Raw genomic sequence first — 25,400 nt, 5'->3', positions numbered from 1 at the left:
AAAGGTACAGTTTAAAAATATATAATGTTTTTCAATGCTGGAGGAAATATATTGCCAATTAATTGTCTTTTTAATATATTAATTCAGAAATAGACTATGAAGTAATGAAAAGGTTTGATATTAAACCATCTAAGGGAAGTGCTAGAGAATCATGTACTTTCTCACACTGTTGGTGAAAATGTAAGTGGTTATACTGTCTTTGAAGGGCAATATAGTAATGTTTATTAAAATTTAGTCTTTGACCCAGAATTCTACTTTCATGAATTTATCAATACATGTACTCTCACATGTATACAAACTTATTCATGTTCAAGCAAGGGTATTCTTTGCAGTTTGGTGTAAATGCAAAAAATGTACATCCATGTGATGGACTGATATTTGGTTTTCAGAATCAGTAGCGCTTGATGTGCTGATATGGATTGATCATCCAGCAACAATTTTAAATTAAACAAGCAAAGGTCAGAATATTGTGTATCTCTGTACTTAAAAATGCATATTTTATGTATAAATACACATATACTGGTGAAATGTACATGTAGCACATGCACATATATATTTGCATAAAAAAGAAAAAATCACTTACATGCAAGTTTTTGTTTCTTGCGAAAAATTTTATGAAGGTATGCAAGAAAACATTCTTTCTGGGGAGTAGACCTGGAGGTGTTACAGCTGAAAGGAAACTTACCTTTCATTGGCTATTCTTTTGTCATCTTTCAGTTATGACCCATGCATGTGCCTGTATTATGATTATACATTTTAGGAAGATGAACTCTCCTTAGAAAGTGTTACTTCTTCCCTAATATGATTATATCATCTTCTATATTTTTCATTTTTTAAATTTTATTTTTCTTCCAGGCACAGAAATATACTACATAACTAATCAGTTTATCAAAGATCTAAAATGAGTTGTCAAATCATTAAGATGATAAAAGATTATCATTAAAAAATTGGAAGTTATGTGTATTATTGTTAGCTATGGTTATTTGCATGGTGTGATTATAATGATGAATATTTCACAAAGCCTTTGTAATTTTCAAACACATTTATTCTTTTCTTCATGCTCTTTAATGGATTAGGGGAATAAACATGTTTTAGTGGAAAAAAAGGAAGAGAAATATTTAATTAAAAACATCTACATCTTGGCAAAATTACCTAAAGTGTTCATTTTTAAATTTTACTTTATTATGCACTTAATTTGAAATTATATAGAATATGAGCTCCTAAAACTTGCAAGTGATACATGATGTGTAAGAACATGTGTGAAATATTTTCTAGCACTTAATTTTGCTCTTTTTGTAAACGTTTTAGGTTTATTCCTAACTCATCTGGTGTTTCCTTAAGTTACATTTTCATTGTAACAATTTTAATTCTATTTTATGTAATCATATAATATCTCAGAACACAACCTCAAAGTATCATGCTGAGTTTTGTTTTGGAAGAGAGCAGTAAGAATGGTATAGGTATAGTAGGCATCATAATGCTAACCATGATCTGAAATTAGACAAGGCTTCCAATAGGCAGACGAGGTAGACACATGTATGCTTGAGGAGTTTTGCTGAGATTAATAGGGTTTCCATCCAATCGAATGTCCTCTAGTGCCTTACGAATATAAGTCACATTTTTAACATTGCAGAATGTATCTTCATGCATCTCCAGAATGTTGTTATTCTAAAAAAGATGAAAATAAATTATGACGAGATACAACACATCCTTAGTATTGATTGACAGTGCAGTCCACTGTGCTTCACCCTTATTTTTATTCTTTTGTTCTTTTCCTCAATTGAAATTATTTAATGTATATGCCAAGCACTTACTAAGCAATGGGGAGGAATTAAGAAATAGCATGCTCCTACCTTTAAAGAGCTTATACTTCAGTAAGAGAAATACAATTTGAGGTGAAAAACAACTGAAAGAAAAAAAGTTATTTCCAAAAGTGAGGAGTATTGTGAAGAAAATAGGATAACTATGAAAAGTTATTTTTAGAGATAACAATTGAACTGAAAATGGAATAACAAGAAAAAAAAGCATTAAAAAAATAAAAAACGAGGGAAGAACATTCTAGGCACAGAGAACATCAGGTTTAGAGTCCTGAGAAATTAGCATGGAATGCTCCTCCCTCAACATTCAGCCTTCAACTCAATGTGGCTGAAGTAAGGGGAAGGAAGGAGGGAGCAAATATCCAGAAGGTAAGCAGGGCCCAGGACTGGTACTGTATCTCACATACCATGAAATTCACACACTTAAATGGTATAGCTCAGTGTTTTGTAGTATATTCACAGAGCTTTGCAACCATCTGTCTAATTTTAAAGCATTTTCAACACCCCCAAAAGAAAATCACACATTCCCCATCTCTCACCCCAGCAACTGCTAATCTATTTTCTGTTTCTAAGATTTTCCTATTTGGACATTTCACCTAAGTGGAATCATGTATTATTTTTTTATACTGAGTTCTTTCACTTAATATTGTGTTTTCAAAGTTCATACATGTTGTAGCATGTATTGGTACTTCATTCTTTTTTATTGTCCAATAGTATTTCATTGTACTGATATATACCATGTTTTTGTTTATCTATTCATCAGTTAATGGAAATTTGAATTATTTCCAAATCCACATTTTGGCTCCTATGAATATGCTTCTGTTTACATTTATGTACAAGTTTTGTATGGACATATGCTTTTAGTTCTCTTGGGTATATTCTTAGACATTGAACATTTTGAGGAACTGATAGACTGTTTTCCAAGATAGGGGCACCATTTTACACTTACACCTATAATGTATGAGGGTTCCAATTTTCTCTGCATCTTAACCAATACTTCTAATTGTCTCTTTTTTTTATTTTAGCCAACTAAGTGAATATGAGTTGGTATCTCACTGTGTTTTTGTTCATTGGTAGTGTATTGAAACGTAATTGATACTTTACGTTGATATCATTGCAGAACTTATTAGTTCAAATACTTTAGTTGATTCCTTAGAATTTTCTGTATCTAATTTATAGATTAATTTGGGGACCATTTTCACCCTCGTCATAAGTCTTCTGATTCATAAATATGGAATTATCTTTTTTTAATTTAGATCTTAATTTCAACAATGTGTTGTAGCTTTAAGTATACAAAGCTTGTACTGCCTTTGTTAAATTTATTTTAGGTAATTTTTAAACTTTGTGACTATTATAAACAGGATTGTTTTCTTATTGTTTTCAGGTTTTTCATTGCTAGTGCATAGATATTGTGTATACAATTGATATTTGTATATTGATTTTGTAACCTGCCACACTGCTAAACTCATTTATTAGTTCAACTAGTTTTTAGTGGAATCCCTTAAGATTTTTTATATGCAAGATCGTGTCATCTGAAAATAGAAAAATAACTTCATTTCCAATTTGGAAACCATTTATTTATTTGTTATATTTTATGTATTTATTTTTTCCTTATATTCCTAGCTATAACTGCCAGGCTCAATATTGAATAGAAGTGGTGAGACAAACAATTTTAGTCTTGTTTCTGTTCTTATGAAGAAAGCATTCAGTTTTTCTACATTGAAGATTATGTTAGCCTGAGTTACTTATAGATGTTCTTTATTGAAAAAGTTACTTCTATTCCTAGTTTTATTTTTTAAGTAATATTATAATAAAATGATGTTGGATTTTTGTCAAAATTTTTTTGACGTCTATTGAAATAATCACATAGTTTTTTCACTTTATTCTATTAAGATATTACATTGGTTGATTTTTAAAAATTAAATTAGTCATATTTCTGCAGTCCCCACTTGGTTATGATGAGTAATCATTTCTATATGTTGGTGAATTCAGTTTATTGTGTTTTGTTGAGGATGTTTGCATCAATGTTTATAAAGGATATTGACCTGCAGTTTCCTTTTCTGGTGGTATATTTGTCGAGTATTGTTATTGGGTAATATTGGCTTCACAAAGTGGGTTAGGAAGTAAATATTCTCTTTTTTTGTTGTTATTTGAAATAGTTTGTGAAAGATTGTTCTTTTTTAAATGTTTGATAAAATTAACCAGTAAATCCATGCGGGAGTGTGTTGTCTTTTTTGGAAGATATTAAATTGCAAAGTTTATATATTTGATTATTATTGATCTATTCAGATTATCCATTCTTTATTCAAATTCAGTAGCTTGCATTTATCTAGAAACGTGTCCATTTAAAAATGCTATTTGTTCATTTAAAATGTAATTTTTTGTTGGTTTACAGTTGTTCATAATAATCTCTTATTATCCTTCTTATTTCTGTAAGCTTATTTTTGATTTTAGTACTTTGTGACTTTTTTCCTAGGTCACTTCAACTAAAAATATGTCAATTTGTTGATCTTTTAAAGAACCAACTTTTAGTTTTGTTTATTTTCTCTCTTATTTTTCTATTATATATTTCATTTATTTCTGCTTTCATTTTTATTATTTCTATCCTGCTCACTTTGGGTTAGTTTCCTCTACTTTTTCTGTTATCTTAAAGTGGAAGGCTAAGTTATAGATTTGAGATCTTCTTTTTGAATATATGTATTTACAGCTGAAAATTTCCCTTTAAGTGCCGCTTTAGCTCTATCCCATAAATTTCATTATGTTGCATTTTTGTTTTCATTTATTTCTGATTGTTTTCTAACTTTCTTGAGATTTATATTTTGATCCATTAGTGATGAAGACAAATTTTATTTCATATCCACACATTTGTAAATTTCTTAAATTTTATGTTTTCTTGATTACTAATGTAATTTCATTGGAATCAGAAAACATGCTTTGTATAATTTTAATTATTTTCAATTTGTTAATACTTATTTTGTGGCCTAGTGTGTGGTCTATCCTGGGAGATGTTCCTTGTGCATTTGAGAGAAATGTGTATTTTGAAGTTAATGGCTGGAATGTTCTGTCAATGACTGTTATACCAAATTGGTTTTCAGTGCTGTCTGAGTCTTCTGTTTACTAATTGATATTATAAATAGTTGTTCTAACCATTATTGAACAGGGGCCAGGCGCAGTGGCTCCTGCCAGTAATCCCAGTAGTTTGGAAGGCTGATGCAGAGGGATCACTTGAGCCCAGAAATTCAAGACCAGCCTGGGCAACATAGTGAGACCCGGTCTGTATAAAAAACTTAAAAAGTAGCCAGGCATGGTGGTTCACACCTATAGTTCTAGCTATGTGGGAGACTGAGGTAGGGCAATTGCTTGAGCCCAGTTGTTGGAGGCTGTGGTAAGCTATGATCATACTGCTATACTCTAGCCTGGGTGACAGAGCAAGAACTTCTCTGTAAAATAAATTAAATTAAACCGGTACTATTGAAATGCTTATTATTCCTTTCATTTCTGATAGCTTTTGCCTCATGTATTCTGGGCCTCTGTTGTTAGATGCAAATATGTTTATAATCATGAATGTATTGACCCTAATGTGTTAACATTCATCATTATAAAGTGAGGAATAACACATATTTTGTGCCTATTAACTCTGCTATTCCCTTTGATATGTGATAGATATGTGTTGTTAATAACTGTGACTTACATTTAAGTATTTATCATGTATCAGTAACTATATTAAACACCTTATAAACATTGTTTTATTAATCCTCCCAGCCATCCTGTATAGATCACCTTTTTATCCAGATGAGAAAACAGAAATGCAGGGGGTTTCAGATAGTTTTGCATGTAGAATTTGACTCTAGGGCAGTTGCTTTTACCAGAGCCTTCAGTTTTAATTGCCATACCATATGTTGGCAAACATTTTTCAAACAATATAAAAGGAGATTTATTTATGTATTAAAAATACAGAAATGTAAGACAATGTAAGTTAAAAACAGATATATACTGGATGTTGTGAGGTGATAGTGACAGAGAAAAAGACTTTAAGGTGGTACACTTATTGCCTTTCAAAGCTTAGAATGGGAATGTAAAACCAGGTACTTTAAATAAATTCCCTCGTATTATATATGCAAACAAATTATATTTAAATATAACATCAAAGACTTCTTTTCTTCATAGGATCAACATCATCCCAGATAATAGTAATATAATTTAATTCATAATTGGAAAACATAATCCAAAATTTCTTTGACCACTCCCTAGGAAATCTTTCCTTCAGTCATAAACAAGGAAAGAAATCTTTACATGTATAGAAATTCACCCCCAGAAACAAAGAGACAGCCATCCAGAAACCAAATGACAGCTAGAAAAGACATATGTAATAGGCAAGTAAGCAAATTGGAAAAACTCACAAAAGAGACAGATATTCAAGACACAGACATATATATATATATTCCCAAAATATGAAAGATATATATTAATAGGCATAAAAGAAAAGGCACAGCAGTAAAATATTCATAAAATCCACAAGAGGAAACACAGGAATTCATGTCCTGCCTTTACGTAGCAAAATCACTTTTTGTACATTTTCTGCCAAAAATCATAATATTAAACTATGACATTGTTTCTTTGAGCCTGAAATGGGTGTTTTCTCTATTTATTCCACAGATGAATTTATAAGAGAATGTTGATTATAGCCACAGACTGAAATAAGAAATAGTTTATATTTATTTTAATAACCAAAATTATTTGTTTTGATTGAACTATTTTTTAATCAAAGGGGTGAAAATAAAATATTATTAATTCATTAAATCAAGCAAACTGAATGCTTCAAAAATAAATGTAGTTTAATGGGATTCAAAATAACCAAAACTTTCAAATATGTTGTTTAGAAAAAAACTTGCACTTTCTTTATCCAGAGTGATGGCGCTTATTATCTCTAAGCACATAGAAATGCCCTAGGATTTAATTTAATTCAACACATAAAACCTAAAATCACAGGCTGAAATTGACTTTTTTTCCCCCGGACAGCTAAACGTCAAGTTAGATTTTTATTTCTCCCCTTTCTTTTCCACTTCCAATATTTACATTTTCTTGATCAGGTGAAACTTTCCATTTTTTTTTCAAAAGAAGCTTTGTGTACCAAAAGGATGCATTTTGCCTTGGAATATAAGGAAAAGAGCAAAGTTACCGGAATTCAGTTAGGATAGATAGAACTATGAATATATAAAGATGCCTTTGGACTTAGATAAAGAGAGGGAATAAATGAGAAAAGAGAAAAAGAAGAAAAGTTGTCACAGTGTGTCAACATGTCATTACAGACAAAGTCTTGTGTCCTGACATCTGCCTTCTTGGCTTTGCTTTCTCCAAAGCTTTTGGGGACACCTTACTGGTAGATTCATACCTGGAGGTGAAGGGCTCGTAGATTTTCTGGGAGTGGCAGAGGGATGTGGTCCAAGTTGTTATCAGTGAGGTACAGATGATGGAGGTCATACATGTCCTGTAAACATTCCAAATGTAGGGACTCAATAAAAATTACTGGTGCCACAACTGTATTTTCCCTTCCCTCTCCATGCAAATATTTGTAAAATGACATGTTCCAGTTCAGGTCTTGTTTTGTAAATTTGAGGCAGCTTAGTTTTCTGAGTTACTAGACAATTCAGATGAGTTTTGGAAAAACTGACTACAAGCAAATATTTCTTCATGAAAATACAATGTTTCTCAGTCTCTAGGAAAACCTTATTTTGTTCAGTCTAACTTTCCCAATTCAAGCAAGGCTGCTTCTTCCCATGAAAGACATTCTGCAGTGGGATTTCAAGTATTTTGATGAAGCAATCATTTCCTTTATTTTATATGCATGGAAAAAAAGAGTTCCTCCCCAGAAATGGCCTGGTAGCACAAGTACCAGGAAAGGGGTAGCCTAGCAAGACAGAAAACATTTAGACAATAGCTGTTGTACTCTAGCCAAATGCCCCAGAATAAACTGTGCCTCGTCGCCAGTTGTGGCAATAGAGACCGAGTGGGCAGCCTAGACTATGACCCTTACCTGGCTATAGTGTGATGCCCTAACCCCCATAGCTACCATTAATGGAATCACAAGAGGCCTAGCCAAGAGACAGGACATTCACCACCACCCAGTGGTAATGAGGCCACACTATCCCCTATGCCATCCCTGCGAATAATGTGGTGTCTCTCTAAAAAGTATTTTAAAATTATGTATTCAAGGTACACTGAAAGGGGCTGCTTGAATGTTGTAAGAGTGGGCAAGAAGGCCAGTTGGTTACTGTTCTCAGAGTCTATGCCTTTTTTCTAAGCAACTCCTCTAGCCCCAAACCTGCTTGCTTCACTTAGTAAGATTAACTGAATCCATCCTCTCTTTACAAGGTCATTTAGTAGCCTCCTATCTTCAAGACACCACCCATACCCTGCCAAGTAGCTGTCATTTTAGTCAGATAGCCTTTCTGAGTGGAGGGTCTGATCAATACAGATTCTCTGGCTTGAACCACTTCCAGGTACTCCTGTAGATGGTGCTCCAGGTAACCAACAAATTCTTATTCCAGACCTGCTTTCTGTTCTTGATTCTTGATCACCCTCAGAATATACCAGAACATGGTATTTCTCAAAAGCATGACAGATGTAGTTGGGAAGTTTATTTTGAAAAGTTAAAAGTCTCACTAAATTAAATCCCCTTACAGAAGTTGAGCATAGTGGCTCACATCTGTAATTCCAGTACTTTGGGAGGCCAAAACAGGAGGATCACTGAAGCCCAGGAGTTCAAGACCAGCCTTGGAAATATGGCAAAGCTGTCTCTATGAAAATATACAAAATTTAGCCAGGTATGGTGACATGCTCTTTGTAGTCCCAGCTACTTGAGAGGCTGAGGCAGGAGGATCATCTGAGCCCAGGGAGGTCAAAGCTGCAGTGGGCCATGATAGCGCTGCTATACTACAGCCTAGGTGACAGAGTGAGATCCTATCTCAATCAATCAATCAATCAATCAGTCAATCAATAAAATTTCCCTGTAGGAAGAAAAAGGTTAGTTAATGTCGACAAGTAAAATTGGAAGATAAAAGTCTACAAACTTTTATCAAACTTAAAACTTACTTTAAATGCTTCTTGCTTTATCCCTTTCCTTCCAAGTCTATTGTTGCTAATATCAATAAATGTCAAAGTAGTTGGCAATTCTGGGAGCTGCCTTATTTTGTTGTCACGCAGGACAAGCTCTCGAAGTTGCGGCAGTTTTCGGAATGCATCTTCATCAATCTCAGATATTAAATTTGACGTCAGATCAATCCTTCTTAAGTCACCTAGAAGAAAAAAAAAAGAAGTAAATATTCTTGTTTTGTTCACATCAAAATATAAATTTTCCTATATTTTGCAAATATAAAAATAAATTTAGCAATGAACGGTTGATGAAATGATTATCTTTCTTTTTATAAAAATTATTTCCTCCAAATACTATATGTATTTATGTACTTATGAGTATAACTTTAGCAAATAAATTGGTATACTACATTTAAAATAACTAATCTTCTCTCTATATTCTTTATAAATAATTGTCTGGATTTTGTCATTTAAAATATTTCCCTCAGTGATAAAAGAGGGAATTTTATTTTCTAATAGTCAAAGATACAGACATTAGAAAGAAATCTTCAAATAATTAATGCACTTTATGAAGACACATACCAAAATTCTTCTAAGTTGGCAACAACTATAAAGTCAGAATTTAGGCTTGCATTCGTCTGTCATAAAATAACAATGCTTTAGTGGAAGTTTATTTTTAAAAAACCAACTCCTCATAAACATGACCATAATATTTTACTCATAATGTCATAACAAGATAAAACATTCCAGCATATAAAATATAAATATTTATTATGCATATTTAGTTTGAATAGCTCATTTGAAAATATTGACTATGTGGTTTTGAAATGACCATTGCTTATTTGTTGTTTATTTCTTATAATTATTAAAACAAACTGTCAAATTTTTAAACAACAAAAAATGATTGATTCATGAACCATGTTTTGGCATTCAAGCTTCATTCTCAGTGTTAACATTTGACAGTGTAAAAATTTTAGGGAAGTGTGTAAAGAAGTGAAGGCCGTTAATACTGTCATCCATACTTAGGCTTGCAAAGTCATTTTTGTTGATCTTTTTAATTCTGTTAAAGCGGGAATAAAAGTAAGCGGTGTTCTTGGGCAGTGGAGGAATAGCATCAAGTTCATGGTCATCACAGTATACGGTGGTACTTATGCAAGTACAAAGAAGACAGGTTGGAAAGTCTAAAAGATAAAGGAAAATAAAGTTACATGTAAGTAACACATCAATTTCTAAGAAAGAATTTCAATATTTGATAAACAAGATTAGAGTCTCCCACTAACCAATTACATTACGTATTTTCTCAAAAAGTTTTCTGTAAATAGAATATTCAAGTCAAATATACCAACTAAAATTGTCTCAACAATTAGTATATTCAATGTAACAATTTTAAAAATAAAATTACTGAGTACTTTTTATTTAGTAGAAATTCTATATTCAAAATGTAAATATTAATATTGTACTTTTCACAAAGTTAAAATATCACATGTAATAGTTTCACTAAGTCTTTGGTTTCATAGTTTAACGTCTCACTGAAACAACACCTGCTTCAAGAAAAATAAAAGATAATAATTATTAATATTCAGTTGCTCAATACATGTTATTGACTCCTTTCTATGTAAATGTGCCATGCTAGCTGGTGAAACAGTGGTGAGCACAAAGAGACACAGTTCTGTTTTACGATCTGCTATGTGAGATCATTGTTAACCACACAAATGAAATAATGAATGTGATAAATGTCATGAAGCATCATACATAACGTATAGGGATTTTACCTAGTCTGAGAGACATGGTAGGCATCTCTGAAGTGAAAACTGAGATGAGATCTGTAGAAGAGGAGTAAACTGACTATGTAGGTAGGAAGGGAAGAGTATGCCAGGCAGAGGAAGCAGCATGTGCCTTCACTTTGGAGGGACTGAAAGATAGTTCATATGGCTAAAACTCAGAGAGCTTTGGAATGTGTGGGACATAACATGCCGGGGCCTTGTAGGCTGTGCTACAGCTTTATTTCTTCCCATAAGGATGGGCAGAGGTACCATATGATGCAGTTTGCATGTTAAGAGTTAAGTCTGCTGGAAGGTGTAATGGAAGACTGATGCAAGGCAACTGGAAAAAGTGGAAGTGAATCATAGTGTAGACAAAAGATGGTAGCGTGGCTGGAGTAATGGTGATAAGGAAGCAATGGAGCCAAAAATGCTTCTGAAGCTGGGTTATATCTTGACACACGGATTTTTCTTTTCTGTCTTACACACACACACACACACACACACACACACCCCTACCTCCACCCCTTTTTAACTTTCTGTTTAGTGATCATGGAGAGGACAGTAAGTTTCTAAAGGTGATGCAGAACCAGTGACCAGGGGAAAGGAGGAGAATCAGGATAGGGCGATGTTATGGAGGCCACGTGGAGAGGGAGAGTTTTAAGGGAAAGGAAATAATCAACAACCTAAGCCTCCTGAGACATCAGGTAAGTTAAGGACTAAAAAATGTTCTTGGATTAGTTTTTGCAGTGGGTATCAGAGCGTTTACAAGATCTGCAAACTGATGGATCTGAAAGCCGGATTACAGTCCATTAAGGGAAAAGTTGGAAGTAAGGGAAAAGCTGCCACAAATACAGAAAACGCTGAAATGTTTGTGAAGAGCAAGGAATGAGGCATAGTGATAACTATAAGAAAATATACTTCTGGTTTGTATGATGAAGGAGGTGATTAATGTGGAAGCAATTTGAAGAAAAAGATCCAGAGGATGTGAAGTTGAATATAAAAAAGATCATGAAAGGACAGTAGGAAATAGAACTCAAAGAACATGGAAGGATTTTCATCCCATATGTGGAAGGATAGAGTGTCTTTGTTTTACTAGAAGGAGAGAGAGATAGAGCACATCAATATAGTTGTAGGCAGATTTTTTTGTCTGGAAACAGGAAGACCAAGGAGCTGCTGACTGATAAATTGCTTTTTCTTTATGAAGTAGGAAGTTAAGTTATCTGACAGGCATAAGCGGTCTAGGTATGAGGTAAATAAGGGTTGTAAGATATGAAATGAATGGAGAAAGTGAAATCTCTATGACATAAACTAGAAAAGTGGTGGAAGAAATGTCCTAGAATTGCTGAATGATCAATTTGTCTTAGTTTACCTGAGACTTACCTGTTTTTAACACTGAAAGATACTTATCTGGGGAACTCCTCACACCCAGATGAAACAGGAGATCTGATCATCCTAATTGAAAGAGCCATTTGTGGTTGGTAATCAAGAACTAATAATGTGCCTATTAAGGTTTTATTACTATCATTCAATACAAAAATTATTTCAATTTTAAGAATGGAAAGCCAGGAAAAAATGTTTAAGCAGGAGCTGTAAAATATTTAATATGTGCTAATTTCTCCAATCGTTATAAAGTAATATGTTCTACTCATCATAAAACTTTTTAGAGGTAAGGCATTTGATTCTACTGCATATTTATCACCTTGATAATTTAGCAATAATTGCTTAGGGTAATTTTTATATATTCACAGTAGTTATAATTTAATTCTAAGTTTTTCTGCTCATAACTCAAGGCTTCATTATATGGCTTTAGATTGTTATTTTTAGAAATTTTAGTAGTAAAAATACGGTGTTTTCATTTTTAATATTCTAAATATTTCCAAACTAATTTTGATGAATGTGTGCTTCTTCTTAAATTAAAATGTGAATTTGAGTTTTTAACTTCATTATTGATCCTCAGAGTACGTTAGAGACAAATTTTTTTAAAAAAATACTTAGTTTTTGTTATGTTTCCAAATTGACATTATTAAACCATTACTTGACTCAAGCTTTTGAAAGGATTGGGCATTCTGCTTCTCTGTTGTTTCTGGCTCAGCTGAGAGATCCAAAGTCCAGGTATTGATACCAGGTTGGTCAACTTTCAAAGGATCTGAAATCACTTAAACATACGTAATGTTCTAGAGATATTTAATTTTCCTAGTTTAGGTGCTTTCTGCTGGCTGTTTGTATTTCCTTCTCATTGTGCATCTTCCTTGTTCTACTTGTAGAGTTTTCTACTACACAGAAATTTAACTACATGGAAAGAATATGATAGATTCATTAATGACACTGACAGGATTTACTTGTCTATGTTGCATTTTACATAACACCTCTGTGATACTAGACCAACTTTATGGTATGTTGGAGTTTTAGTGTTCTTATTTTTCAAAAGGGGTAATCAGTGCCTACTACCTAGTGTCATGACTCTTCAAAAAGTTAATGTACATAAAACACTTCAAGTGTCTGGCATATAGAAAACTTTGGGTGAAAGGGCAACTTTTTGTATTACTTATTGAAGAACAGTTAAAAACTCAAAAAAGCAAGGAGTAAAATGATGGTACCAGAGGCTAGGGAAGTGGGGAGTTGTTCAAGGTGTATAAAATTTCAGTTATACGGGATAAATAAGTTCTAAGTTCTAGAGGCCTGCTATAAACATAGTATCCACAGTTAACAACACTAAAAAATTTAAGAGAGAAAAAAATGCATAAAATCCTTTACGATTAATAAGATTTTCATAACTAACATTTATTGTATTTACTATGGGCCATAACTACATGTATTCATTTAATCCTGATAACACCTCTATAAGATAAGTTCTATTATTTATTATCCCATTTATTTTAGGTGAGAAAACTAAGGCAAAAAAATATTGAATGCCTTGCTCAAGACTATACAAACCCAACAAGTCACAGTGCCAGGATTTGAATATACATGTTTTGGCTCCTCTGTTCTCTCCAAGAAACTCTCAGTTTTGATTCCTGTACTTTGCTCTTAGTCTTGCCTTATGTAATGTTGCTCCCCACTCTCTTTTTGTCTCCAGTGTGCTCTGTACAGACTTTTCTCATAAGACCTGTAATACAGTTATATGGTTTGGCTGTGTCGCCACCCAAATCTCATCTTGAATTGTAGCTCCCATAATTCCCACATGTTGTGGGAGGGATCTGGTGGGAGATAACTGAATCATGGGGGTGGTTTCCCCCATACTGTTCTCATGGTAGTGAATAAGTCTCATGAGATCTGATGGTTTTATAAGGGGTTTCCCCTTTCACTTGACTCTCATTCTGTCTTGCCTGCTGCCATGTAAGATGTGCTTTTCATCTTCCATAATAATTATGAGGCCTCCTCATCCACATGGAACTGTGAGTCCATTAAAACTCTTTTTCTCTGTAAATTACCCAACCTTGGATATCTCTTTATCAGCAGCGTGAAAATGGATTAATATATACAGTATTGTCTCTAAACTTATTTCTATGTCTATCTTCCTGTGCTAGGCAAAAATATCCATGAGAACAGTGGCTATTTAAAGCTAAGTTTTGTGTCTGGAAAACTTTGGAATACAGAGACACTCTGTACTCACTCAACCTTTGCAGTGGGAACACTCCTTATTTTTTTCTACACTCCCTAACTATGCCATTCTCTGTGTATATAAAACTATTCCAGTGTGAGTCCTCTTGAGTCTTCCAAGGTTGACAGTGATACATTCAAACAAAAATATAAACATATTATAGAATCACATTCAGCACCAAGAATTCCTTCTCATTAACTAAACAGCTCTGGTTTCAATCATCTGCAAGCCATGCAACATGGTGTCTGATGTTGTGCAATATTTTCCTCTCTCTGTTGCTTCTTAGGATTGAGTGAGAAGAAGCCTGTTGTTAAATAAATAAAGAACGAATAATCTGAACAGGCTGGCTTCAAACCCACTATATAACAGCTTTGTGATGTCTGGCAAGTTACTATCCCCTTTGAATTATAGTTTTCTCCATGATAATGAAAAGAGTAACATTAAAACTCTCACAGGGAGGTTTTAATAATCCAATGAGATAATATGAAGTACTGAACATATGAGCCACAGATGGTATATGCTCAATTAGCGCAAAACATTATTGCTATTACCATCACCTTCATCCTCATCGTCCCTTATATCCTTGAACTGCTGTGGCCTGATATCAGAGGCAAAGATTTTATCCTGCTCATCAAATACTCTCTGTTCTACAGATATATTCTACCACACAGGTTTTGAGTAATGATGCCCAATATTTTCATCCCAAATCTTTGTTTGTTCGATCATTTCAATCAGACCAAAACTGAATTATTAAAACTGCTTTATATTTAAATATAAAATATATGTATAAATCTACTTCAAACCTAGCCTATTCCAAAATTTTCTTCTTGGGTCATGTCATGTGAGTTCCCTGTAGAGTTGAAGCTTTGCAGTTTTGAGGATGACAAAGTGGACTCAATTGTAATTCTGCTTTGATGTACCTGACCTTCATTGGTGTGTGGGCCCAGAACCCCTGTGAATTCGGGCTCCTGGAGGGAAGAGCCATCAATCAGCCTGGGAGTGGATTCCTCCTCCTCTTCCTCCTCCTGGGCCTCCTCAGGCCATGGGGGTGGAGTGAGGAGCTCTCTGTTCCCCGAAGGCATCACTGTGGCTATTTCAAACTGAAAAATAAAAGAGAGATAATTTCATCAGGCAAACCTCTCAGTCACTCTGTGTGGCAGTGACACAAATTTAAAATGTACCCATCTTTGCCACAAGAGGACACTCATGTTCTAAAGTTCAACAGTGTGACCATCCTGCTTGCTTAGCGGAACACACATGGTTCTAGTAACTGTTGTTGTTTTTAATTAGTTTTGTTTCTTAAATCTTAGAAGTTGTTTCCAATGCCTTTTTTTGTCTTCTTGTTCTTTTATTATCTTATATGTTTGTTCATTTCATGGGTTTTAAAAGAGCTCATTTATTTTTATCTAATAACAAGTAGCATTACAAGAATGCATCATTGTTGTGAAAGCGTCACAATAATTCAGAAGTGTAGAGAGTAAAGTCCAAAAGTCCCCTTCACCATCCAGCCCTCATTCTGCTCCCCTTGAAGGTAACAACTGAGCAGAAATTGATATGTATTTGTCTGTCCATTCAATCCTTGATTTCCTAGGTTCAAATATTCTGTTCCTGACCAATGACTTACGGTTTCTCTAATAATATTTCACTGAAAAGTATTCTTTAAACTAAACTAAAATATAGAGTGACATAAAAACTATGATTTGATTATGATATGCCATTTCTCATGTGTTTCCAATATTATTAAAATAACAAATATTATGATATCTAGGAATGTTAAAATGGACTTTTTTGAGAGATTTGACACTAGGAGGCAGTTATAAAATTATGACATTATTCAAATATTATTTTATAGGTATTATATTTTAGATTATACCCACTTTGCGCTTATCTAATGTATATTTTCAGTAATGGATTCATTGCTTTTAAGAATACTGTTTGGATTTTTAAGAAACCTTCTCTTTCAGATTCCTTCCCTTGTCTGAATGTCTATTTCTTGTGTTACTTAGTAAATGTCTACTTCTCTGATGGCCTTATAAGCTTGGGCTGAAAAGTTGATCCAGGTAATTAAGGTGGCGACATCCAGGACCACCCTTTGTGGTCCAATGTCCTTGTGTATCCCCAGAAATCCCAGATTTTCCTTTGACCACACCAATATGGCCTTTTGCTTCTTTCCACCTCTCTTCTTTATTTGTTTTCATTAAAAAAATAAAGAAACGTCTAAATTATTTCTGTATTACTTAATACCAAATGATGTGCAAACTATGCCTTTCATCTATAACACAGGTATATTTTCAGACCAGATATTTTCTAGATGTTTGAATAGCCCCAAAATTTTAAAGATACACTTATTATTAAATATCACTTTTAATAGATTTAAATGCATTACAAAGCACAAATGAAATTTTTTTTTAAGATACACTAAACCTTCTTTTATTAGCTTATATTTCTGAATTGTGCCTCCATAGAGTCTCTCTATTTCAGCTTTTTCTGCTCTGTATTACATTGGTTCTATTTGTTTTCTGTATCTCCAAACCTACTGGATGGTAAAGCCTGTCATGTCTTTTATCTATGTACCTCTAGGCTGTAAGCATAATAGGCAATCAGCAAATACTTATTGAAGTATAATTTTTTCAAACATTGCTTGTCCAAAATATATCTAATTCACAGCTCTATGTTTAGAGATTTTCTGAGAAGGATCAGTGAATGTTCTAATACATACTTTAAATTATTTAAAGCATGAAATCAAAACAAAAGCAGATTATACTGTCTTTGATAAATTAGGAGCCATACATGAAGATACTATAAAGCGTGTCCAGAAAACTCCAGCTGAGTAGATTGGGAACATTTTCTTAAACAGAAAGACATACGGTTTCCATCTGTAGGTCAGAATGAGGCAGATTCTGAAGGAATGGATTTGTAGAGAGACCAAAAGGAGGCTCCAGGAAGAGCGGAAATTGAGACAGATGTTTCATGGAATGGAGGCAGCCTAAAGGGAGAAACAAATTCCAGACACATTGCCTTGAATCTTAGCTTTGTAAGAAAAATGTTTGCACATACTTTTTGCAGATAATTATTTTTCCACTGATTTGATGCAAAGCTGTAAGATCTCACTTGTCATCCAATATAATGAGGCACACAGCTTTTTGTGTTTATCAAAAATTGTTTTGTTCATGCTTCCTTGCAAATAAAATATAAATGGAATACAACTTTGCAAATCAAGAAAAAGGAATGCCTTTTCACATCAGCAAAATTGCAGAACTATAACCTCAAAGTATTATGCCTGGAGAGACTTTTGCAGACACATTTATTTTCACTGTTAGGTAGAAGTGATTTAGGCATCTCTTTTTTCCCCCTTCAACAATCTTCATACTGCGATATGAAGTTGTGAGGCAATGCATACAAAAAAAAAATGAGGCCAGGGAAACAAGGCTACTTGGCCTTTCATGTCGCAGACTTGTGTGGTTATGTTGCAGAAAACTAAATTTGAATGTAAGCACAAATGACCAGAAAACATCCCTGCCCTTTTTCTCAAGCTATAATTGTAACACTTGAATGCAAGCATAATTGAGCCTTTTCTACAAATATTCATAAATTCTTTCAGAGTTTTCCTCTATTATTTTTTTCTTTAGCTCCTTGTTTTACTCTGACTTGCTTCTTCCTGATTTGACTTTTTAATCTGTTCATTATATTTCCTTAAAGTTAAAAAAAAAAATACAAATGGCCATTACTACATATGACTTTGATTTCAGTCAAAGTCACTGTGCTTGTGTATGTTCTTAACATTGTACCAGCAGGGTACATCTTTGAGTTGACCAGTTTGCAGTAAGTTATCTATTTTTATTCTCTTGTGTACCTGGTCTTAGAACTGTAGATAACTAATATCATGGTAGCCTTTGCTTAGGGAATACATTCTGTGCCACAAAACAGTATATCTATTCCAGGGATGACACATGCGTAGCTCACTGTGACCTAGGCTGACTGAGATATCAGCAGATGTCAGCATGGAGAGATAACTACCACAAGAAGAAGTCCTTTGGCCTGTCCCAGTCTCTGCACCCTGCACACCCTGACTTCAGCTAAGCAATGTATCACCTCAACCCAATCTTAGCATAAAGGTGTCTCAGACTAAGTTTCTGCTCCCTGGAGAAATAAAGACTTTCAGTAGAAAATAATCCAATTACATTTATTGTATCAGATTGAACTGAGACTTTTACTAGCAATATTGGTGTTATTATTAAAAATATGACCAAATATTTAAAATTTTCATTTTCTAATAATCAGCATTGTTGTCCACAGAAGAATCTCTCTATAAAATTACTCTGAACCATTTTAAGTGACAGTAAGATGTGGTTAACAATAATTTTGATCAAATACATTTGCCTCTTAGCAAAAACTGCATCTAAGTTATCTTTATAATTATATTGCTGCCACTAAGCCTACTTATTTGTCTTAATTTCAGAGTCAAAATATGAAAAACTGGTGTGTTCAGAAACAGCAATCATGCATCTTCCTGATTGCTTCATTATCCATTGAGTCCTTTTAGTACAGATTTCTTGTTGAACATGTTAATTATACCTGTTTATGAGGATCATAAACCAATTGCTGCCATTCAGCATTGTGTTTGAATTAATAAAACTCATTTTTTTATATTTTGATTTTTTAAATCTAAATGGGTAATCTACAATAAGTATCTAATAAGGAAATCAATGATAATATAATATATATGTTATGAAAAAAAATGCTGTTAAGGAATTCAGGTAAACCGGATTTGATTCCTACCTTTTTAAATGAATAAAAGGATCACCAGGTGAATGTGTGAATTTGTAAATGATGGAAGGTTTTCCAGTCTTTATAGTTATCTGAAATGTCTATAAGCATTATGCTTAAGTTATGATCAGCTGTTCATTTTATTTGTCAATATTGTTTTCTAAACGTCTATCAATATCATTACTTTTGCTCCCTATCCACCGTCATCACCATTATCTAAATTACTATCCTCTCTTACGTGGAATACAGCAATAGACTACTTATATAAAGTTAGGATATCCTCTAATGCAGATGTAGTAAGAATGGACTCTTTCAAAAACAGCTTTGTTGAGATAGAATTCATATATTATGCAGTTCACCCATTTAAAGTATACAGTCCAATGGTTTTTAGGTACAGTCCAATGGTTTTTGTGCAACTATCACCCAATCAATTATATAGCATTTTCATAACTCAAGAAAAAAACTCTACAACCATTAGCAGTCTTTTTTAACTTCCCTCCTCTCATCCTCTTTCCTCCTGCCCTCCAACCTCCTGGTCCCAGCCAATCATTTACCAACTTTCTGTGGTTGTACTTTTGCATAATCAGTTTCTATATTTGCCTATTCTGAACTTTTCTTTTCCCTCCTCTTTAAGTGTAATTATGTATCTTTCAACCAACATTTCCCCATTCCCCTCTTCTCCCTAACTACCTAAGCTTCTTGTAACCACCATTCCACTCTATCCTATGGAATTAACTATTTTAGATTCCACATTTACTGAGATCACGTGGTATTTATCTTTCTATGCCTGGCTTATTTCACCTAACATAATATTCTCCAAGTTCATCCATGTTGTCTCAAATGGCAGGAGTTCATTCTTTTTTATGTCTGAATAGTATTTCATTGTGTGTATATACCACGTTTTATTTATCAGTCCATCCATTGATAGACACCTCGGTCGATTCCTTGTCTTGGCCTTTGAATAGTGCTGCAATAAACATGGGAGTACAGATATATCTTTAACATACTGATTCATTTATTTTGAATATATACCCAACAGTGGACTTGCTGGATCATATGGTAGATCTATTTTTAGTTTTTTCAGGAAAATTCTCACTGTTTTTCATAGTGATTGTACTGATTTACATTTCCAACAACAGTAAATAAGGGTTCCCTTTTCTCCACAAATTCACCAACACTTATATTTTATCTTTTAGTAGCTATTCTAACAGGTATGAGGTGATATCTCATTGTAGTTTTGATTTGCATTTTCTTGATGGTTAGTGGAGAATAAACTCTTAAAAAGATGAAACTGGTCATGACAGCCCTGTTTAAAATTCTTCATTTGTCTTTTATTCTTCATAATAACCACAAGAATAATGACCTTGCAGAAGCACTATTACGTATTGGTGAAAAGGAAGGATTCAAACTAGGTGAGTTTGAGTCTAACCTCATTGTGAGACCTTGGACAAGTTGCTTTACCTCCTTGACCCTCAGTTTATTTATTTGTAAAATCCTAGGATAAATAGTATAGATGATTTTAGGATTAAAATCTAAAACATATACAACATTTAGAATAATGGCAGGTACATAGTAAGTGACAAAGAAGTGACTGTTATCATTATTATAATAAATTCAAAGCCTTATGACTTACAAGACAGTTTCACCCTTCTAAGTGTTCCCATCTTCTATCTCATACCAACTGAGCTCTTTTGCTGTCTGATTAAGCTGTGTTGGCCATCTTTACTTTGTTATGCTCTCAATGTTCCTTCTCCTATAGAACATTTGTGTGCACTAGGCCTTCTGCCTGGAAATCCCTTCTCTCCCCAGCTTTTCTTTTTTTAAAAAAAAAAGCAGCTTTATTGAGATATAATTCACATACCATAAAACTCACCTATTAAACCATTCAATTCAACAGTTTTTGGTTTATTACATTATTAATTTTGAAATTTTTATAAAATATGTATAGTATAAAATTTGTCACTTTAATCATCTTTAAATGTACAACTTATTTATAATATCCAGTTCAAGAGTCACTTCCTCAGGGAAATTTCTTGTGATACACTTGACTTAGATAAATATGTTTGGTGGTTCCAGGAGCATTGCATTTGTGTCTAATTCTTTAAATTGTTGCAGTTACTTCCTTCCTTGGATCCATGCCCCTTTGCGATATGACTTTCTAGTTCCTGTAATCACAAGTTAGAGCTTGATTCCTTATCCTTGAATTCTTAATTTAGACTGGCCCCCTAATTTGCCTTAGTCAACAGAATATGCTGATTTCATGTTAATTTTGAGGGTAGTTGTCAAGAAACATTGCAAACTTTCATTGTCTTCTATGAACCCTGTTTAATAATCATATAAACAAGCTGGGGCCAGCCTGTTGGAAGTTGAGAGAGCACATGGTGGAGAGAAAAGCCACCTCAGCTGAGGCCAAACTAGTCCAGCTAGCACTGTACCAACCTAGCATCTATCTGAGTTAACCCAGTGCAGACCAGTAGCACAGCAGATCCCATATACCTGAACTACAGAATCGTGAGCTAAATAAATGGGTTTTAAGTAACCACAATTTGGGGATTGCTTGTTACACAGCAAAAACTAACTGATACAGATTTTTATGTTGTATCTGTATTTGATTAATCTCTCTCTCCCCATGAGGATAAATACTACTACATGTTTATTTTTTCCCCATTATACACCCAGCTGCTATTCCAGTATGCCTAGCAATTATTAGGCTTCCTGAAAAATACATTTGAATCAGTACAGGTAAATAATGATAATTTTGATACATTAAAAGATTGTTTCATGTATAAGAGTAAGAAAATATTATAACATGGTTAAAGTTGCATGAGAGTGACAGAGGAGGAGTATTGCCATCTTGGACAAGCACTGTCATTTTAAAATTCACCTTGATTAAAAACCACCTAAATACAAAGGATATCAACCTAATGGCTAAAGTCAGCATAAATATAAACCACAAATAACATCTCTGATCAGAAACATTCCAGAACCCTCCCTGACCAGCAACATGCCAGCCCAGAGATAACCTCCCCTACATTCAGAAAGATGTCAGCCCCAAGATGACCACCCTTCCACCCAAAAACATTCCAACCCCACCATAAACTTTTCCCCCACACAGAAACAGTCCAAGCTTGCAATGGCCATCCTCACCCTAAAACCAATATATACTCTTAGTCTGTAAGGGAGAGTGCTCCCAACCAAAATTGGCCAGGAGCCCCTCTCTTTGATTGTTAAGTTACATTTTTGTACTTCTTTCCTCTTTAACTCATACAGAGAGAAGGTATGAAAATATATTAGTTATAGCTCAGACATCTTCCTGTCTGCCTATGGACCTTCATTGTACGTGCTAACATATTGTGAAAGGGAGCTAAAGGAGATGTGCTTCAACTTCATTAGATGAAACTAGTTTTGAATCTATTGCTGAGCCAAGAATTTCAGTTAGATATGCTTTATATTTGTGGGAAAGACAGAAAAAGTATACACCTAGAAGTAGAACCACTCCATTGCCCTACTCTGAGAGGCACTATCTATGTTGTATGCTATGTGAATGGTGCTTCCTAGATTTGTACAATGTAATAGCCTTACCTGAGTACATATTAACTCTTAAGTGGTCAGTTAACCACTAGGTTTCCCTTTTCTTTCTCTACAGCCTCTTCCACACTCCTTACAATTTTCCTTAAAACCCCAATTTAGGCAGAGAAGGAAAATTTTTTATTAATCTTTCCTTTGCCTGTATGTGCAAATGGGAAATAAGGATAGTCCAGGAAATCTCCAAAGAAAGAGCAAGTAAAAACATGTATACACTGAGATCCTTATTGATTCCTTGATATTTACGAGGATACTATTGTTCCTATTAGAAAAGGAAAAATGGGATATTTTAGTGTAGATACACCTAAGGCCAGAGTTAGTCACATTAAAGTCCCCGGGCCAAGCAATTGAAGTTACTTTCAGTTGTTCTTATCATAGAAAAGTGATCTTTAAAATGCCCAATGAGAGGAAATGATTATTCTGAAGCCATTAGGAACAGCTTCTTTACTCCTGACTCTAACTCATTAGTGATGATGATATAGCTAAAGAAAAGAAAGTAAGCTAAGGAGGCAGCCTAGAAAAACTGGGTTCAGAGAAGAATGGTTTGTTACTATGGTCAGCACTGTTTTGGGGAGGGAAGTATTAAAGTTGTTGACAACGAATAATTCAGTCCACTAAAGAGATTATATCTGACATGGAGAAGAAAGGTTTTATTGGATCTCATCATGGGCTAGACGAAATATTCCCCAGTTATGAAAATAACTAGTATGAATTCTAACCTCAGCCAAGTATATTTCTACTTAAATCAACCTTTAAAAATTGCTCCCTTTATACAACTGGGAAATGGATAATAAAGCGAAAGTTTAAAATGTCTGTATTATGGCAAGTTACATCAGTAGCTGTAACAAACAAGTCCAGAATCTCAGTGGTTTAACACAATAAAAGTTTCTATCTTGCTGACATGACTACCTAATGCAAGTCAACAGGTTTACTACTTTCCTCTATGTGATTACTGAGAGATCCAAACTTCTTTCACGCTAGAACTTCACCATCTTCAACTTGAGACTTCAAGGTCCACTAGCATTGTCCACTGACCGATTAAGGGAAAGAACTAGCCACATGACCCAACTTAGATTCAAAAGTAAACAATGTGTTTTAGCTGAATGCCCAGAAGGAAAATGAAACAGGTGAATGCATGAAATTGTCTCACCCACCATGTAGATGTAAGTTAAAGTTTCATTCTGACACAATACTTATTTCTCACAAAAGTAATAAAAATTATAAAAATGCTGATTGCAGTTTACAATCCTCCTATATCAATGTTAAATAAAAGATTTCATACTTGTCAATTTTAAGGGATGACTAATGATAGGTTGATTTATGTAGTACATACCACTGACATTAGAAAAGATAAAAGCATATTTTTGTCTCGATCCTTTCTGGTTTCTTTTTTATAAACAAGTCTTCTTAGATCTTTTTGTTGTAGTATTTACTGAATTATAGTATCACCAAATTTGTGTAAATTCACCATTATTTCAATTTATTTATTGTTAAATCTCAGTATTTTACTAACTGAAATCAAAATTAATAAAGTTATGTATTGAATGAATACTTGCAAGTCAAATATCAAAATAGTTAATGGCCTTCAATCACATCAAAATAGCATAAAATCATTATATTTGGTATTGACTTGCTAGGATATAAAGTTTAGAACATGTGAATGCTTTTGCTTTTTTAAAAATCTATCCAAACGTATAGTTATTCTTCATAGAAACATAACTCTAAAATATAATGCTTATTCATATTCAATGCAATGTTCAAGTGAAAAATTCAATACAAAAGAAATGAGAGCTGATTTAAAATTTCATTTAATCATACCCTCTAGTTTTGTCTCTCTGGAGACTTCAGTATTTTTTCTTTGCTCACATATTTCTCTTCTTATTTCCTTTTCTTAATGTCGAAAAATGGCAATATTCCATTTTTAGTTGCCAGAAAGAGTTTCTACTTCAGCTTTATCCCAGTTTATTCAAGACTCCATTCACCGTCATCTCCTTAGGCTCCAGAAACTTAATAGGTTTCTTAAAATGTGTCATCTAGTTCTAATTAAATGCCTCCAAATAATACTGGTAGGGAACTTTGGCAAACGCTTTAGACACATTATCTAATAGAAAAGTCAGTTCATATTCCTTTCACCCTTATTGCCCTTGTTCCCCATGTAAGGATGCCAGAAAGACAATTTAGACAATTTAATGTAGGCTGAAATCAGTAATCTCATGAGGATGGGAGGAGGGGAGGAGTCAGTCACAGTAATTGAAAACAAAGAAGTTGGACTGAAAACCAAGATATTTGGAAGCTTTAAAACTCTAGCTCTTTATTTCTAATGGAGTAATTTAGTATTTTGAATTCAGTTTCAGTCTTTCTCATTGTAACACAAAGAAAACTGTTTCTTCTAACATAGCCTTTAATGAGGCATAAAGCCATGCCTTTTAATTTGTAGAATTTCTTTGCAGAAAACTACTACTTGTACATAATGACAATGACGATAGTGATGATTAATATATTATCACAGGGTAGCTATAGACATTTGTATAAGAAGAAAATGTGTATTTATGGAGGATATTCCAGAGAGGACCAGCACACAATTGCCCTTGGAAAGGAATAATAATTATGTATTTTTTTATTACTGTCCAGTATCACTGGCAAATTTTTGCAAATTTTACACACTTAGAAAGCTGACTTTATCTCCTAGAGCAAAATTACCTTAAACAAGTTCAAAAGATCACATTAAACCTAAAGGCTAACCTGAATCCTCTTAGTGCCACCAACACATTCTCT

General features: G+C 33.7%; 1 protein-coding gene across 3 annotated transcripts in view; it reads right to left on the bottom strand.

Annotated features, from left to right (window-relative positions):
- Window positions 1-1,027: 1,027 nt before the first annotated feature.
- EPYC (epiphycan) overlaps window positions 1,028-25,400 on the bottom strand; it is a 39,362-nt gene continuing 14,989 nt past the window's right edge. For 2 of the 3 annotated variants that reach the window (XM_012469464.3, XM_012469465.2), the window contains exons 3-7: window positions 15,199-15,373; window positions 9,932-10,090; window positions 8,910-9,112; window positions 7,210-7,305; window positions 1,030-1,668 (exon numbers count right to left, since the gene is read on the bottom strand). In XM_012469464.3, coding sequence (XP_012324887.1) covers window positions 1,498-1,668; window positions 7,210-7,305; window positions 8,910-9,112; window positions 9,932-10,090; window positions 15,199-15,373 — 804 coding nt within the window. In that variant the 3' untranslated portion in view covers window positions 1,030-1,497. Of the gene's footprint in view, window positions 1,669-7,209; window positions 7,306-8,909; window positions 9,113-9,931; window positions 10,091-15,198; window positions 15,374-25,400 lie in introns of all 3 variants that reach the window. The other variant, XM_012469463.3, reaches the window with a different exon arrangement.

Source organism: Aotus nancymaae, unplaced genomic scaffold, assembly GCF_030222135.1.
Source record: "Aotus nancymaae isolate 86718 unplaced genomic scaffold, 86718_ANA_hifiasm-v0.15.2.pri h1tg000016l, whole genome shotgun sequence".
Lineage (NCBI taxonomy): Eukaryota > Metazoa > Chordata > Mammalia > Primates > Aotidae > Aotus > Aotus nancymaae.
Note: the sequence above shows the minus strand (reverse complement) of the source record. Positions and strands in the feature narration are given on the sequence as shown.